The sequence below is a fragment of the Herpailurus yagouaroundi genome, unplaced genomic scaffold, assembly GCF_014898765.1.
Source record: "Herpailurus yagouaroundi ecotype Mexico unplaced genomic scaffold, PumYag 162, whole genome shotgun sequence".
Lineage (NCBI taxonomy): Eukaryota > Metazoa > Chordata > Mammalia > Carnivora > Felidae > Herpailurus > Herpailurus yagouaroundi.
In genome coordinates this window covers 43,148,328-43,167,892 of record NW_024412403.1, presented here as the reverse complement: position 1 = coordinate 43,167,892, position 19,565 = coordinate 43,148,328, and the positions used below count along the sequence as shown (strand labels likewise).

The following is a 19,565-nucleotide window of genomic DNA, read 5'->3' as shown; positions in this document are numbered from 1 at the left end:
TCCCTAGAGGCACCTGGGTGGCTCAGTTGGTTAAGCCCCTGACTTTGGCTCAGGTCATGATCTCAAGGCTCATGGGTTTGAGACCCACATCAGGCTCTGTGCTGACAGCTCAGAGCCTGGATCCTGCTTTAGATTCTGTGTCTCCCTCTCGCTCTGCCCCTCCCCTGCTTGCGCACGCTCTCTGTCTCTCTCTCTCAAAAATAAACAAACATTAAAAAAAATTTAAACAACTCCCTAGAAAGTTAGCAGAGAGGTTACAAGTCACACTTTTCTAAGATCTTCTTTATCTAGGAGAAAAAGAAAAGTTTAGAAGCAATACAAGCAGCGTGATATTCCTAAAACAGGATTACCCTAGACATCTAAAACAAATGGATCTATCCAGGCCAGAATTGGTTTCCATAGTTAAAACAGGCAGCCATCTTTGAATACGAGTTTAGAGGTGCCCCCAGGAAATTATCAGTGCAAATAAACCAACTATGCTGGAGTAGGGATGAGGGAACTAATACGTATAGACACCTACTCAGTACCAGGACTTTGTTAGGCATTAGGATGTAAAGATGAATAAGATAGGGTTGCTGTCCTCAAAGAACATACAGTACAATATCAACAGATATGTATTAATGGAATTAACACAAGAACCTATATTTCTATGAAAAAAGTCTAGAGAAGATACTATAAGGATGTTATAGATTACATGTGTCCATGCCTCCCCCCCTTTCCCCCACCACCTTGCAAAACTCCTATGTTAAAACCCTAATCCCCAGTGTGTTAGGGAGGTGGAGTCTTTGAGAAGTAATTAGGTTTCAGTGAGGTCATGAGGGTGTAGTCCCCATGATGGGATTACTACCGTTATAAAAAGAGACACAAGAAAGTTTGTCTTGTGTCTCTCTGCACCACATAAGAACACAGAAAGAAGATAATTGTCTGTAAATCAGGAAGAGGACTCCCTCATCAAGAACCCAACCATGCTGGCACCCCGACCTCACACTTCCAACCTCCAGAATTGTGAGAAATAACTGTTGTTTAAGCCACCCAGCCTATGGATTGGTATAGCAGCCCAGACTACGACTGAGGGCATTCAAGAGGAAAAGGGTAAAGAGGAGGGAGGGGAAAGTTATGGTACACAAAGGCTTCAGAAAGGCCGTGAAATAAAAATGAAGTCTTAAAAACCACAAAATTATAATAAAGAAGGGAGAAGAACATTCTAGGCAGGAGAGCAACATAAGCACAGATAAAATGATGGCAACATTCTCAGGAAACCAATTCAAATTAGGTAATTTTTTTAAGGTTATATGGTAGGCAGAGCCAGGACTCAAATCCAGGTCAGAACTTTAAAAGTCTTCCCTCCCTGATTTGTCTATCCTTTCCTCTGGTTCCTACTCACAGTTCTGTGTTTCAAGACTCAGGATTAGGGGCGCCTGGGTGGCTCAGTCGGTTAAGCGTCCGACTTCAGCTCAGGTCACGATCTCACGGTCCGTGAGTTCGAGCCCCGCGTTGGGCTCTGGGCTGATGATGGCACAGAGCCTGGAGCCTGCTTCCGATTCTGTGTCTCCCTCTCTCTTGACCCTCCCCCGTTCATGCTCTGTCTCTCTCTGTCTCAAAAATAAATAAACGTTAAAAAAAAAAATTAAAAAAAAAAAAAGACTCAGGACTAAATGTTCTGCATACAACTTCCCTATAAATCCTTTCTGATAATTCCTTCCTACTTTCAGTATCACCTGCACTATCATAATATTCTGTCTTTTTGCTAGTCTTCACAATAGCCTATACCTTCCCAGTAGCTGGGACCAATCGTTGTATCCTTAATACTTAGCACAAAGTATTTAGTGGCTCAACATTACAGACTGCCATGACAGCTGAAGCTACTGTTCTTACATCCATCCTTCCTTTTGTCATGCCACATATTTATCCATCCATTCATGCTAGTAGCCATTTATCATGTGTCTATTATAGATCAGGGATCATATAAGAACCAGGGGTACAAAGACAAATGGTCCCCAACCCTGAGGATTTCGGTAAAGTATATGCGCTAAGACAATCTCTGCGAAGTCCAAGATAAAGTGAAATATATCATCAATAACTTATTTATTGAGCATCTATTGTATGCTAAGCACCGTGCAAGGTCCTAGATACACAATAATAAGATCCATCTTCTGACCTTACAGAGCTCTTACATAGAGGAGAAAAGGGGAAACATAAACAAACAACATAATACAATGAAGATATTTTAATATCCAACAATGTTAGGGACCAATTTACACAAAGAAGAATTTTGCTACCCAAAAAAACAACTGTTCCTTAGAAATTATTAGGAAATAGCACTGGACAGTCAGAGAATCCTAGTTTTTTAGCTGAGCACACACCTATTTAGGATAAAAACTTAAATCCCTAGCCTCTGTGGCAGCTAGGAATGGCTATTAGAACATATTCTAGATAGTGAGCTAGTGGTGTAGCATTAAACATTTAACCTCTCTTGCAGGACTTTGATATGTAGCGTTTGTCATTTTCCATGGTGTGAATACTCCCACTATGGCCAATTTCAAACTACCAGTGTGAGGTACCTGAACACATGGTTGGGAAGGGATATACCTAACTGGATCTCGATAGCTGATATAAGCCAATAAGAGCAAGTAAGAGCCAGCTCCAAAATACCACTGAAGTGATGTGGCAGCTTCTAGTCCATGCCCTTAAAGGAAAAGAAAATGGCCTCCCTTCCACTTTACCTCTTCCCTCAGCTGAAATGCACAGTACTAGTGAGCCATCTTGGACCAGGTAGGCAAGGGAAAAAAAAAAAGAGGAGAAGGAACATAACACCATAGGGGTGTTATGCCAGCCCTACACTACTTTTGCATGCACTATTATGAGAAATAAAATTCTATTTTGTTAAGCCATTGTTATTTTAGGTTTCTTGTTAGGACAACTGAACCTATATCCAATGAATACAATCACTTTGACAGCCATTAAAAAAGAGAAGTTGATTGAAAGAAGCAAAAGTCAAGGTATAGAAAGTATTCCTTGATTAGGAAGCTATAACATTCTAGATGAAAGACACTGAGGATGTGGATTTAGACACTACAGTTAGAAGAGAAGCAGATATATCCCAAAAGAAATGTGGGGGGGGGGGGGCGGGGGAGAAAGGGAAGAAAAGAAACAGAAATGAGGCAGAAATAAGCTGAAGAGTGGAAGCCATGGCAGATATGTTGTAGAAGACCACCTACTACACCTATGGCATGGCTGAACTGAGACACCAAAATGAGTAAAACTGCCCTTTGGGAATTTATGGTCTGGAGAGGTGAAGGGATACAGGAACAAAGGGGGTAATTAAGTAGTGATACAAGCAGGTATAGTAAGTATAGTCCAAAGCACAGGAAGTAGCCAAGTCTACTGATGGTGATGGGAATGGGTAAAGGTAGCAGGAGATTGGAAAAGACTTCATAAAGGAGACTATATAACAAAAAAACCATCTTTAGAGACATTTAGATATTCTGCTTTAAAAGCAGATATTCCCTGTACTAAGACAAGTGGGAAGAGCATGAACAAATACAAAAGCATGAAAAGGTTCCACTGGAAAATTTCATGTAGCTCTATAGAACTGGAATCTTTAAAAAAAGAAAAAAGGTAAGAAATCAGCCACTGGAGTAGGCTGAGGAGTAAACAAATATGAGATAAAGAACAAAAACAGAACCAGAGGGGAGCTCAAAGTGGAAAGCAGCTTTGACTTTTTGCTCATGATGTATCACCCTGAGTATTTTTTTCTAAACTCAGAAAGAGAAACCGATGAATATATGGAGGTGAAAATCAGAAGAGAAAGATCCTAATGGAAAGAGGATGTTCTAAGTACACACAACAAATTAGATAGTCTGATTCTTAGATTCTACTCCCTTGAATGTAAGGCTTTGAAGAAATGGAAGAAGTGAAGATGTTTAGATAAGCAGTCATGGCCTGCAGGCCAAATCTGGCTCACTATTTTTATATGGCCCTCAAGCTAAGAATGTGTTTCACATTTTAAAATAACTGCAAAAAATATCAAAAGGGTAGTATTTCATAACACATCAGATTTCAGTGTCCATAAACAAAGTTTCATTGGAAGGTGGCCATGCTCATTTGTTTACATGTTGCCTATGGTTGCTTTTGCATTATTATGTCAGGGTTGCATAGTTGGGAAAGAGACTGCGTGATCCTCAGTCTCAAATATTTACTATCTGGCTCTTTAACAGAAGAAGTTTGCCAGCCCCTGGTTAAGATGATGACAGTCAGTGCTCTGTGAGGATATAAGCTAGGAGATAGCACGAGGGGTACCATAAGAATCCACAGATAATAATACACAATTTATATCTAATATTACATGCTAGAATATGGGGTGGCAAAACATTTTCCTTCAAAAGCAAGTTTTGCAAGGTGTTAATTTTCTTTCATAAACCTCCATAAATAAAAGCCCCTGACTATTTGGTATGCGTATCTTGTTGCAACATTCTTTTTCAGCAAAAAATATATGTTAAGTTTCTTCTCAATTCATACTCATGCTTGGCTGATGCTACATCTTCTGGGTACACAACAAACTCACTAGCACAGTTGCTTCTATGTTGTAGTAAACAGCATTAAATTAAGACTAAGTAAATACACCCAATGAGATGTAATATAAGTGACATAAAACTCTTTAGTAAAAAAGAGGCCCTACTTTTAACATAACTATAAAAATTACATATCATATTGAAAAACAATCAAGACGCGCAAGGAAAGACATGCTGGCTAACTGTATTTCTACCTCCGTTTGATTTAGGTGCAGCCTTGGGACTAAATTCCAGCCAAGAGAATGCAAGTGGAAGATAGGTATCCTTAAAGATGGGCATGTCCTTTTTTTACTTTTTCCCTCCTGTGCTGAGAAGACAGATGTAATGTCTTTTATCTGATCAAAGACCTCAAGGATCCTCTGCACCTCTGCATTTATTCACATCTGAAACATGTTAATAGGCTGGTACTAGTAAGCTAGAATCTATTCCCCATATTAGCCACAAGTCTACTAAGAATATAAAGAGATGGAGTGTATACTATCTGTACCAAATGATTATGTAACAAAACAATTTACATAAATAAATAATTCAGAGTAATTTAATAAGAAACATTTTCAACTTACCTCCTTGGATTCCCTTTGCCGTTGCCGTTTTACCAGCATTATCAAGTCCCACCATCACAAGAGTCACCTTTCTTAAAATAATAAAAATTTAAAAATCACTTTTGAGTTAATCCAATATCAGGGGAAAATAAAAGCAAATTCATTCACTCAAGCAACATATAAGGAACATCTACTACGTATAGGACAATCTGCTGGACCTCAGGCAGTTCAGTAATGAATGAAACAGATTCAAAAAACAAAATTCTTGAGAAATATCCTTGAAGTGTCATCCTTTTGTTCTATAAGCAAAAAAGGAAAAAAATAAAAGAAAGTTGTACAAGAGAGAGTACAAAAGGTAGAGAAGAAATAAGAGAAAGAAGGAAAAGGATTCTAACACAAGAGCTATTTATCATGGCTAAAGATTCACACACACCAACGGTGTGTTCAGCTCTGTTTTTAGATATGCAGCACCCTTCCAAGTATAAATCTTAAATACAGTATAATAACATGATTATTAACTTAAGTGCTAACATATTTTGGAAGAGTGTTCCTAAAATTATAAAGCTTAAAATACTTTTGATGACATAGCTAAACTTCAGAGAATCAGAAAAAAAAAAAAAAAAGTCTAGTTCAATTTACAATCGAAGAAACATAAACCCAGACTTGTAAGACAACAAGTTGCTTAGAGTCAAAACCAGAACCTAAGTCACTTAATTCCTAGAGACTTCTTAAACCTGGCATAGGTATAAAGGAACAAACCTATTATAATGGTCCTATTACCTTGGCAATTCAGTCTACCACTAAAGCTCATTTCTGTTTCAGGCTGAACCACTGCACAATACAAGAGGGAAGACCATTCATTAACACCATGGATTTGGGAATATAGAGTGAAAGTCGCAGCATAACACAGCTGTTGTGTTAAAACCACAGGGCCACATTCCTATGCGATACAGTCAGGGTTTCTGCCAACTCATCTTCACTGAGGATCATCTCAAGAAGAGTTTAAAAAAACAGAGCTTAGGGGGCACCTGGGTGGGTCAGTCGGTTGAGCGTCCGACTTCGGCTCAGGTCATGATCTCGTGGTCCGTGGGTTCGAGCCCCGCGTCGGGCTCTGTGCTGACAGCCCTGAGCCTGGAGCCTGTTTCGGATTCTGTGTCTCCCTCTTTCTCTGACCCTCCCCTGTTCACGCTCTCTCTCTCTCAAAAATAAATAAAACGTTAAAAAAAAAAAAATTAAAAAAAAAAAAAAAACAGAGCTTAGATGTTAGAAGGGGTGTTCTTTCATCTTTCTAGCCCTGACTCTCTTGGATATGTTGTGTTGAGTTTTTTTGTTTGTTTGTTTGTTTTTAATTCCAGATGTCTTCAAAGGATTCATATAACAAAAAGAAAGGACAGAGTTGAGGTGTGAGGCAGACAAGTTAGGGGTTGCACACTGAGGAAGAACACACTCGGTCTTGCAAAAACCAAACTGGTCGCTTATCAAACCAATTAAATAGTTACTGACCACCCTCTGGACGCTAGACACCAGTGTTCTAGGTACTTGAGATATACCTTTTTATTCAAATGACTACAACAAAAAAAAAGCAAACAAAAACAGACACAGAAACTCTTCCTTACTAAATTTACACAGTGAAAAGAAACAATAATAATAAATGTAAGAAATAAGTACATTATAAGCTATGCAGTATGTTAGAAGGTGATTAGTTACTATAAAAAAAAGAATATAGAGTAAAGCAGGCTAAAGGGAGGCAGGAATGGAGATGGGAGCCAGGTTGCAGTTTTACATTAGGGTGATCAGGGCAGACCTTCTTGAGAAGGTAAAATCCAAGCAAGGCCTTGAAGGAGGGAGTTAGTCATGCAAATATATCTAGGGCAAGAGAGAACATCCAGGGCAAAGGCATTAACATGGGGGTATGCAGGAATGTTCTAGCATCAGCATGCAAGTCAATGTGGTAAAACCCAGAGAGAATGGAGCAGGGAAGGACAGGGAGCAGGGAAGGACACCAGAGGCCAGATCATGCGGGGGCCTTGTAGTTGAGCGCTTTGGTTTTTGTGAATGAAGTTAATTTACTCTCCATATTAATTTCCTTTGTTATCCAAGAGCCCTAGTCTTCTAAATGTTTCAACCATCTCTACCCACCATGGGAAATGAATGGAAGTATATCTAAGCTTGAGTAAGTGCAAGAATAAAGTAAGCCACAATTAGCAGCATCCCCTTACCCCAACCTTGTCAGCCCGTGGTGGGGTCAATGGGAATGTCAAAGAGAACCATGACAGATTACGAATTTAAGGAGCTGTCCAGACTTCAAGATGTATTACAAAGCTGTAATTATCAAGATAGTATGGTACTGGCACGAATTTAAGGAGCTGAGGTTGTATGTGAGGTCCAGATATCTCTGTGCATACAGAAATTTTGCCTGCATTATCAACTTTGAAAAATATGAATTTACTTCTTAAGGAAGCTGTGTGTGATTTTTAAGAATATAAATTTATTATTTTGTTTGAAGAATTCATAACTACTAAATATCAAATAAGACTTAAACACAAAATAATTCCCTAAACAAAATACAATAAATGATTATCCAAAAGAGATGGATGGATAATGTCGCATTTATATAATATTTTAGGTAACTCAAGTTACTAGATATACAATGAATTAGATTAAAATGATATTAAAACACATTCAATTGTCCTCTGAAAAATGTATGATGCATTTCAAGATCCACCATGCTTCAAACCTGACCATAAACCAAAACAATTACCATGAGGGAACAAATGCCCACATTATGCTTATGTGCATCATTTATTCTATAAATATTAATTATACACCTTATACACACAAACATCCACAATCCCTAGCCCTCGTATACCTTCCTTCTGTATTACACAGGTTGCATCTTAACGTTTTCTCTCCATTCTTGTCTGTCAGCCTAAAAAAAACCTTCCAAATAATTGCTATTACATATTTTGAAACACTGCTCTTAAAGCTAGCTACCAAAGATATTTGCTTTTTACTTTAAAAGCTTTCCTTTCTAGGGGCACCTGGGTGGCTCAGTCGGTTAAGTGTCTGACTCTTGGTTTCAGCTCAGGTCGTGATGTCACGGCTGGTGAGTTCAAGCCCTACACTGGGATCCGCGCTAAGAGTGTGGGGCCTGCTTGGGATTCTCTCTCCCTCTCTCTCTCTCTCTCTCTCTCTACCCCTTCCTGCTTATGCTCTCTAAATAAATAAATAAGTAAACTTAAAAAAAATGCTTTCCTTTCTTACTAAAATATTAGGTTCAAACAAAAAAAGTCCTTCAAACATACAAATCACTTTGGAAAATTATAATTATGCTGAGACTGGCACAAAATAAGCCTCTCTAGATTTCTTTTTTACTTTGACTACTGTTGAAAGTAGTTAATTTTTTAGATCATTATGCTATATACTTGAAAACATGACTTTAATTAAATACTTGAGGTCATTAAAGTCTTAATGAATAAACATAACATTAGCAGTACAAATAAAAATCAGCATGAATTACTGCAATCTCTGATAACAAAACATTGAATTTATACTTTCAGAATAGAATGGATTTAAAAGGTTAACATTCACCTAACACTCAAAATCCTATGCAATGTTTTAAAACATGATGATGTACATGGGGCGCCTGGGTGGCGCAGTCGGTTAAGCGTCCGACTTCAGCCAGGTCACGATCTCGCGGTCCGTGAGTTCGAGCCCCGCGTCGGGCTCTGGGCTGATGGCTCAGAGCCTGGAGCCTGTTTCCAATTCTGTGTCTCCCTCTCTCTCTGCCCCTCCCCTGTTCATGCTCTGTCTCTCTCTGTCCCAAAAATAAACGTTGAAAAAAAAAAATTTAAAAAAAAAAAAAAAAACATGATGATGTACAATCTAACACATGTTAAAATGTACATGTCATTACACCTGCTTAAAGTATGGTAAATTATCACTGGGAACAGTTGGCTGTGGTACAAAAATGGAAGACATTCTATGTCTTTTAATCTTATGATTACTGATCAAGTACATTAATCCTTCAATTGAAAAAAAAAACAGTATACAGTGTTCTTAGGGTCATAGCATCTGGAAAAGTTGACACTAGCAAAAAAACAATCATTTAGTCATTTGATCAGACAGAAATTCAATAAAAGTACATTAGGCATTAGGCATTACAGACACAAAAATGCCTGAGACATGGTTTTCTATCTCAGTGTACTCATCTTCTAATGAGAGTGACTAAAACATAAACAAATATTAGCACATTGTGACACTATGACAGTCGAATATGCACATCTATATATGCAAGATGTTTAAGTAATACAGGGCAAGATGATTTTATTTTTTTTTTAATTTTTTTTTTCAACGTTTATTTATTTTTGGGACAGAGAGAGACAGAGCATGAACGGGGAAGGGGCAGAGAGAGAGGGAGACACAGAATCGGAAACAGGCTCCAGGCTCTGAGCCATCAGCCCAGAGCCTGACGCGGGGCTCGAACTCACGGACCGCGAGATCGTGACCTGGCTGAAGTCGGACGCTCAACCGACTGCGCCACCCAGGCGCCCCCAGGGCAAGATGATTTTAGCCTAGAGATACAGATACAGAAGATCAGGGAAGCTTTTTACACAAGGCAATGCCTCAGCTAAGTTGTTAAAGTGGAGAAGTTTGCCAAGCAAGGGAAAGGTGCAAACAGAAGGAGGGAGAATGAAGAGATTCCAGACTGAGAACACTGCCTGGGAAGATACCATACCAAGGAGGGGAGAACTGGCAGGATGTCGAGTTGCTAAACCCAGGGGTTAAGAGCACACCTCAGTAGAGCCGTATTAAACAAAAGGAGACCATGCTTGCTAGAGGCTCATCATACATAATCACGACTCACTACAACTACACATTGAGTGTAAAGGAAACCTGATATACTTCTGCTTTAGGAACTATTATCAACAAATAGTTAACAATGTGACCTTCCCAGAAGTTATCACTTCATTCTTATTGCAGTTTATCCCTGAGTCTTTAATTATATATCAAACTAGAAAGGCTGGGATGGGAAGGACTATGTTTTTATCAGGAACAAATAACAGGGATTATGTGCAATCTGATATATTTGCACACAGTTGGTATTAGAGAGACCTGTATTCAAGTCCCAGATTTGCCACTTCCAAGCTATATGACCTGGGCCATGTTATTTAACTTCTTAGAATTTTATCAGTAAAATGAGATTATAACAACTATCCCATAGGGATGTGGTAAAATGAAATATGACAATGCAAGTGAAGTGCTCAATGTCTGTGGCACAAAATAAGTGCTCAATCAATAGCTATTCTTACTATACCACAAAATTTAAGCTAGGGAGTCCATGAGATGAGACCACAAAAACAGGCAGGAACCATATTACAGAAGAGAATGAACAGGTTTCAGTTTTACACACATCGACAGCAGTGCTCGCTCATCTCACACTGAAGTCTGAAGCTGTAGAAAGATCTGTCTCGGGTTTATGAGACATACCTGGTAATTAAAACTATGAGAAGAGATGAAAGATCCCAGGGAGAGCGCAGGATGGAGAAGAGCCAGGGGAACATGGCACCCCAAGAACCTTTGAAAAAACTCTTAAAACTGCAGTCAGAAAGAACTGAGACCAAAGAAATGGCTGCACCGGGAATAGTTTCCAGAGGGGTGAAGAGACAATCAATATCAAATACTGCAAAGTTTTGTAAAATAGAAGTATCTTTTATATAATTGCCCCAAATTAAGTAACTCAGAAGAAAATGCTCTCATCTTTTCCCAAATCCTGCAATAACCAATGCTTTGAATTTACACAGTATGTCTCAACAGTTCAAAGCTATTTTATCCTATCATTTACATCATACTGTCCCTGCAAGCAGAGCAGGTACAAGTTACTCAAGGCTATAGCGCTAATAAGAAGTTAGTCAACAGAAGTTTCCATGGGAAGTTTAAATACAATGGTTTGTAAAAATAGTAATAATTATTTTAAAGGAAACTTGAACCATTTGTTTAGCCTGTAATTTATTCACATCATATATATGCACACAGGGGCGCCTGGGTGGCTCAGTCGGTTAAGCATCCAACTCCAGTTTGGGTCATGATCTCACGGTTCCTGGGTTCAAGCCCCACGTCTGTGCTAACAGCTCAGAGTCTGGAGCCTGCTTCTCCCTAGCTCTCTGTCCCTCCCTGGCTTGCACTCTGTCTCTCTCTTTCTCGAAAAATATTTTAGAAAATATTTATATACATGCACAGAGATAAACATGTGGCTCGTTTTCATCAAGGAACCTTGCAAGTATCACCCCAGACTTAGGTCTGTCACAATCATAACCTAGTTTATGGACCTAACAGAAGGTAGATTACCTAGTAACAGGGATACTAAGGTCATGAATTGCATGCAGCTAATAAAACCTAATCATGATGTCGATGGAATCTAACTATAGCATTTTTCTGCTTAAAATCCTTAAACAGACTCAAGTCCCAACTCTGCAGACTCCTCTTCTGACACTCTCCTCCAGTAGGCCTACTAGTCCTGCTATTCCCCTAGTCCTTTCTGTCCTTCCTGACCGTCCATGCTACCACAGCAAACAGACCTTAACGTTCTCATGCAACTTCTCACATAGTCTCCTCTACTGGAACTTGTCAATCAGCTCGGGAGCCCCAGGATCAAATGTGCTGGGCACACATTAAACATCTTTACGGAATGACACAGCATAATATATTTTCTGACTCCCCCATTTGCCTGAGTAAACATTATGTAAAATGAAAATATATAATTTTCAGTTGATAAAGTATTATAATGGATTTAATTTATATTAATCTTCACATAAAAGTAACCGTTCAATCTTAGAGAACGTAATCACAATTATTTATTTTCTTACACCAAACTGACTAAAGTTTTCTAAAGAAGTTTACATGCCCAAGTTTCCAAGGAAATAATTAATGGTGAGAAAGATTTTTAAAACTGAAGCAATTCTGAGTAAAAAAAAAAAAAAAGTAGGGATTAAGAGTCAAAGCTTGTTTTATATATTTAATCTCAGAGTCTCTTTGTATGTAACAGATAAATAATTTGATATGTCAGAAATATAAGCAACATAATACTGGGCTTTTGAACTCAGATTCAGAAAATATTTGAATTATTAATCTTCTCTGAGTGATTTTATTGTGATCATTTGAACATCTACAATTCTAAACTTCCTGATCTATCAACTAAGGAGACAATACCTCAAATGAGATAATTACATAGAAACTATTTCTAACTTCAAAAATATTTTGCAAGTCAAAATAAAATATTTCAGTAAAACACTAAAAAAACCTGACACATCAAATTGATATTACTGAAAATATTTGGAACCACATAAAGCAAGTTCCAAAGTTAAAAAGTAATGTAGACACATGTAGGAGAAGACACGTGGGAACATTATTTTATGATAAATGTACAAGAGAAAGAAAAAACCTACCACAAAAAAAATTGATACAATAAAAAATACTTACCAAAAAAAAAAATTATGGTGTGATTTTATTGTACAAGTGCATTATTTGCTGGCATTTTAATTCAAACTGTGGAGTTCAGGATAATATTACATCAAAATCACTACCTAAATTTATGGAGCATTAATAAATAGCAAGAGGACCAAACTTGAGATCATATGCTAACTCTGAAATCTTAAGTCAAATTCTTAGTGGCAATTTATTCATTCCTAAAATATAAAGAGGTAGAATACAAATGTCTCTAAGTCCTTTTTATCCTAAAATTCTAAACTTCGTACTGAGGATAAACAAGAAGCCGTAGGGGTTTAAAAAGAAATGTGAAACATTCCAGTTCTGTGTACAGCACATCAGATAATCCTTGCTAATCTGTATGTACAGCTTAATTAACAAATTAAAAACTCAGCAATTTCTATAAATGGCCTAGGATTTATAGTTATATTTTTTTAAACCAAAAAACATGGCTATGTACGCCTTACCAAACACCACGGTGATGTACAGAAAGCATTAATCTGCAGTGTTTACTGTAACATCTGAGTCTCTTCCTTTAGACTTGGCCAAATGAATGACAATTTACTAATAAATCTGCGGTAAAGCTTAGATAGGCTGAATTGTAACAACAAAAAACACAGGTAGACAAGAAACTAATTCCAGCTAGTGGTTACCTCTGGGGATGGATTGGTAGGAGATGAATAGGATGTAGGGAGCTTCAAAGATTTGTTATCTATTTTTCTTTAGAAAAAAAGCAGAAATGTGCTAACCAAAAGTTAATACTTGTAAAATCTGGGTGATAGGCACATGAGTACCTAGTATATTTTTCTTTTTGTTTACATTAATAGTAAAAATACCTTTAATTTATTTTTTAATGTTTATTTATTTTGAGAGAGTGTGCACATGTGCACATGCAGGGGGAGAAGGGGCAGAGGCCAGGCAGAGGGGCGGGGAGGGGCGGGGGGAGTAGCATAGAGAATCCCAAGCAGGCTCTATGCTGTCAGCACAGAGCCTGTGTCGCAGGGCTCAATCCCACAAACGGGAAGATCCTGACCTGAGCCGAAAACAAGAGCCAGACGTTCAATCGAATGAGCCATCCAGGTGCCCCTACCTATTTTTTAATTATAATATTATATAACTCTTGTTGCCAAATTTTTTTCATTTAAATTGATATTAATTTTCTGCTTCTGTTAGGTGAGCCACTTCTGAATTCATGCCCATGGGAAGCTTGGGAAGCACAAATTTCTTCAAGATCCAGGCAAAATTATACCGCTTCCAAAATCCTGCTTTCTATTCTTGCTAAAAATCTTGGAAATTGTCTTTCAATTCTTGCATATTCTATCATATTTTATATGCACTAATACCAAGATGGTAAATAATAGGCATTCAAAATATGTAAATGATAATATGTAAGGGTAAGGACCTGTTTACAAGGTCCAGAATATACTGACCACCATGGCTTGGGGTCTGTGTCCAGGACAAAGCCTGTTCCCTATACACAAAATAAATTTCAGTAGAGTTTTAAATGTTAAAAATTAAAATATGAACATATTAGAAAAAAGGTGTAGGTGAATATAATCTTGGATACATATAATGGAATATAATCTAATTATTACACTGAAAGAGTGGTGCATTTAAATAAAAAATTTTTTTTAATTTTTTTAACACTTATTTATTATTGAGAGACAGAGAGACACAGAGCATGAGCAGGGAAGGGGCAGAGAGAGGGGGAGACACAGAATCCGAACGAAGCAGGCTCCAGGATCTGAGCTGTCAGCACAGAGCCTGATGCAGGGCTTGAACTCACAAACTGTGAGATCATGACCTGAGCTGAAGTCGGACACTTAACCGACTGAGCCACCCAGGCGCCCAATAAAAAAAAATGTTTTTAATGGTTATGCTTCAAATGCCACCAAAAATTTACAAATATAACAAATCAAAAAAATATATCTGCAATATATACTACAGAGAAATGGTTACTACTGTATACATTTAAAATCTGTTTTAGAAAATTCAGGAAGAAAATGCACTTGCCTCGATAGAAAAATAGAGAAGGAAATCGTTGGGAAATTCCCAAAACAAGAAATACAAAAGTCCAAGGGAAAAAACAATTTTACTAGGAAGTCAGAAAATAGAAACTAAAAGCAGATAGCATTTCCCCCTATAACTTGGAAAAAACAAGTGATGACTCTCACTTTTTGAGGGGAAAAAGGCACTTTTATATACTTCTGGTAGGAGTAACAAGTGATTTTCTTTAAAGCCTTGCTGAAGAGCAATTTGGCAACAGATATCAAATACATTAAACTTTTTCATACCATTTGATCTCAAATTCCATTTCTAAAAATATTTATATAAGGATGCCCACCCAAGCACTGCTCACAATAGTGAAATATTTTAAATATCCTAAATATCTAATAACAGGAATGATTAAACATTCTTTGGTGAATGTATAGAACACACTATTCTGCTTAAAAAGATGAGAAACATGTAATGTTGCAAAAAGATGTTAATTATGATTAGAACAAAAATAAATAAAAAGCTGTGAAACAGCAACTCTATTATCTATTGTTTAAAAATTCACACATATGGAAACTATCAACAAAACAAAAAGGCAAAGAATGAGAGAATATATTTGCAAATCATACATCCAATAAAGCATTAATATCCAAATGTATAAAACTTGGGAGAATATACAGACACAACTCAAAAAAAGAAAAAAAAAAGCAACCTGATTAAAAAACAGGCAGAGGACGTGAACAAGTATCTTTCCAAAGACAACTACAGACAGACAACAGGCACATAGTGATGCTTAACATCACTAATCATGAGGGAAATGTAAATCAAAATTATAATAAGATATTACCTCATACTGGTCAGACTGGCTATTATCAAAAAGACGAAAAATAACAAGTGTTGGTGGAGATATGGTGAAAAGGGAAATCTCATACACTATTAGTGGAAATGTAAATTGGTGCAACCACACCCATTATGGAAAACATATAGTATGGAAGCTCCTCAAAAAATTAAAAATAGAACTACCATATGATCCAGCAATTCCACTTTCGGGTATCTATCCAAAAAAACAAAACTACCAATTTGAAGAGATATATGCACCCCCATGTTCACTGCAGCATTATTTACAATACACAAGATACGTAACCAACCCAAGTGTCCATTGATGGACAGATTTAGAAGAGGAACTATATAGATATGCAATGGAATGTTACTTGGTCAAGAAAAAGAATGAAATACTGTCATTTACAACAAGGATGGACCTAGAGGGTATCACGCTAGGTGAAACAAATCAGACAAAGACAAATATCATATACTTCATTTATATGTGGAGTCTAAAAAACAAATAAACACACAAACAAAACAGAGACAGAGACAAGAAACAAACTTGGTTACCAGAGTGGGGAGAGATGGTGTGCAGGTGAAATAGGTGAAGGGGATTAAGAGATACAAACTTCCAGTTATAAAATAAATAATTCATGGGGATGTTATATACAGCATCACGAATACAGTCAATAATACTATAATAACTTTGTATAATGTCAAATCATAATTACACTTACCATGGGGATCATTTGATACTGTATAAAAATAGAGTAACTATGATATACACCTAAAGCTAATAAGATATTGTATGTCAATTACACTTCAATAAAAAGAAACTTTACAGATATGTAAGAGATTCTACACCAAAATGGGAATCTTTGGGTATGAGATTGAGGGTAACTAATATCTGCCACTTTTTTGCTTAGCCATCCATGCCATCAAGCCATCCTAGAGGACCAGTGAGAAGAGCTGAATAAACATTTCATTACAAAACATGGGTAAGTAGAGACAAATACAAGGTGCAAAGCAAACACAATGAAAGGGTAAAGAATCTAGCTGGAATGCAAAGACAGTTTCCTGAAAGAATTGCCCAACTGACAAGTGAGGAATGATTAGGAACAGCCAAAAAAAAGAAGGGCATTTGGTGAGGTATGGAGGGCTAGAGAACTTAAGTACCCCAAAACTGGCACAACAGGAGGAAAAAGGAAAAAGACCACTGGCAACAGTGTAGAGAATCAATCAGAAGGGAACAGTGGAAAGACTGTCAAAGACATCTGGGGGAGAAATAATGGAAAGTTTAGCTAAAACAGAGCAGTGGGTATGGAAAGGCTAAAAGAGTGTAAGACATATAAGTGGTATTAAACAGGTAGAAACCAAAGGACTTGATGATTTGAGAGAACAAAGCACAAAGAGGTATCTAGAATCACTCTTGGCTAGATTTGGGTAGGGATTGAGGATTCTTGTGGAACAGGATAAGTAAGTCTTCAAGCAGTAGAGGAGTCTTTGCTGGAAATATGAACTTGAGGCCAATGTTTAAGTAGCCGCTGAAGTCTCTGTGTGGTGAAATTGCCCAGGAAAGGAGAATATACGGAAAAAAGAGAGAGTTGAACACAGAATCCTGGGGAAGACTTGAGAGTGAGATGAAGAAAGGCTAAATGCCAAAAAGAGACAGAAAAGACAACAGATAGAAAGGTAAAAATTTTTTAATTCAGAAAAAATAAAATCAGAGAATTTCAAGAAGAGAATGGTCTTATGTGTCAAATGATGCCAAGAGATTGAAAAGAACCCATTGGGGCGCCTGGGTGGCGCAGTCGGTTAAGCGTCCGACTTCAGCCAGGTCACGATCTCGCGGTCCGTGAGTTCGAGCCCCGCGTCGGGCTCTGGGCTGATGGCTCAGAGCCTGGAGCCTGTTTCCGATTCTGTGTCTCCCTCTCTCTCTGCGCCTCCCCCGTTCATGCTCTGTCTCTCTCTGTCCCAAAAATAAATAAACGTTGAAAAAAAATTTAAAAAAAAAAAAGAAAAGAAAAGAATCCATTGGATTTAATAACCAGGCGGCACCATCTGGTGTAGCAGGAACAACTTCTGGGCAGAAGTCTCCTAATGTAGGAAGTTAAGGAATGCATGAGAGGAAAGGAGTTAAAGTGTCAGAGACAGGAATCCATAGCCAACTCTTCCATCTAGAGTGAAGGGAAAAAGCAACCATAGCTGCAGGGACAGAGGGTTGTTTATCATGGTGGGCACAGAATAATGGCTTCCCCACAACGTCCACATCCTAATCGCTGGAACCTGTGAATATGTTACCCTACATGGCAAACCGATTTTGCAGACACAATTAAGTGAAGGATCTCTTATGGAAGCTTATTTTGGGATGGCCCAATTCAATACAAGAGTCCTTATAAAAGGGACTCTTATTAAATGTCCTGGTAAAAGATCAGACAAAAGAGATGTTATGCAATTGGCTTTGAAGATGGAGGAAGGGGGCCACAAACCAAGGACAGCAGGCTACCTCTTCCCAACCCCCCCCCACCCCGCTTCCCACCCCTCTGGAAAAGGCAAAGAAAAACAGATCCTCTCATAGAACCTCCAGAAGGCATGCAACCCTGCTGACCCATTTTAGATTTCTAACCTCAGAAGTCTAATGCAGGATAATAAATTTGTGTTTTAAGTCACTAAGTTAATAGTAATTTGTTACAGCAGCAATAGGAAACATTTGGTTTGGGTTGTTTTTTTTTAGGTAAGAGAGGCTTGCGCATGTTTGGCACACTAAAGAAAACAGATCAATGCTATGAAGACAAAAGAGAGACTTTGTATTTTTGACAATAAAATTTAACAAAAAATTTTGGGGTAAAAGTTTAGGTTTATTCTTGTATCCCAAAAGTCTTCTCTGTGATCTCTGACAAAATGCTGAATAACTGAAGCTCACTAGGAAATGGGAAATCACAAGAAAATCAAAACTTTGTTATAATTTACTCTTGGTCTAATTCCAAAGTCAACATTATTTATAAGGAGTAACAAATTTAAGGTTTCTTTATAGGGTAAGCCTAAAAAAGTGTCATTTTCACGGACTCTTTCCTAGCACGGTACCTGGCACATGGTATTTTCTCAACAAATGAATGAATATCAAGTAGCAGGTGCTAAATATTAATACATCTAGCATTCCAAAATGAAAGGTTAAGAAGTGGACTTTTTCAACTAAAGGCTTAACTAGATGTTACATGAAAATTGAAGCTACACTACAGTTAGGAAGACACTTTCCATCAGCTATTCTCACTTAATACAACACTCTTAAGGCACAGAGATTATCACCCCCATTTAATCGATGACAAAGGAGGGGCCAAAGTGGTTAACTCATGTAATCATTAAGCAGTGGAGCCAGATTTCAAACCTAAGTCCTTAAAACAGTGAGTGAGTGTGTGTGTGTGTGTGTGTGTGTGTGTGTGTGTATGTGTGTGTGTGTGTGGGAAAATAATGTGTGGATGTTATGAAAACTGTATCCCATGCTTCAATGTTTAAAAAAAAAAATCCCATTACAAAAGTCAGGAAAAACACACAACGGGTATTTTCCAACTCCATACGCAAAAGACACAACTTCTTAAGAAATTCGAACCCGTTTAAATAATAAGAGTACGCATTCTGAGAAATCTGAAATGTAACTAGGCAAAAAAGCTACCTCCTGCTCTCTCCCTCGGAGACGATTCAAACTGGGAGCAAAACCATCCCCCGCGGCCTGGGAGCGACTCTTCCCGGAGGAAAGGTGGCGCCCCAACAGGCCCCTCAGGGGGCAACTGTCCAAATCCCCTAGGGCGGCCCCGGCCAGCCGGGTGCAGCTTACCTGACGGGCTCCCGCCACCGCTTGAACCAGCTGCAGCAATTGGCCATCAGACTGAACATCCCAGGCCGCTCCTCCCAACGCCTCCCATCCGAGCCCCGAGCGAGGAAGGGCCCCTAGTTGCCCCGGGCCGAGTCCCGGCGGCCGCAGCCGTTTCGAAGCACCTCGGAGGCGGAGAAGTCTGGAGTGGGGTCGAGGTGGTCAGTCCCAGCGCCAAGTCCCGGTAACCGCGCCGGCCGGCGAGCGAACAACGGCCTCCTCGCCCAGGCACAGCTCGGCCAAAGGCTCAGACACCTAGACCCGAGTAGTGTTAGCGGAGCC

General features: G+C 38.4%; 1 protein-coding gene across 4 annotated transcripts in view; it reads right to left on the bottom strand.

Annotated features, from left to right (window-relative positions):
• The window catches only part of ARL13B (ARF like GTPase 13B), a 69,309-nt gene extending 49,744 nt beyond the window's left edge, over positions 1–19,565 (bottom strand). For 3 of the 4 annotated variants that reach the window (XM_040484244.1, XM_040484243.1, XM_040484245.1), the window contains exons 1-2: positions 19,248–19,565; positions 5,135–5,205 (exon numbers count right to left, since the gene is read on the bottom strand). In XM_040484244.1, the coding sequence (XP_040340178.1) occupies positions 5,135–5,205; positions 19,248–19,306 (130 nt within the window). In that variant the 5' untranslated portion in view covers positions 19,307–19,565. The remainder of the gene's footprint in view (positions 1–5,134; positions 5,206–19,247) is intronic. The other variant, XM_040484246.1, reaches the window with a different exon arrangement.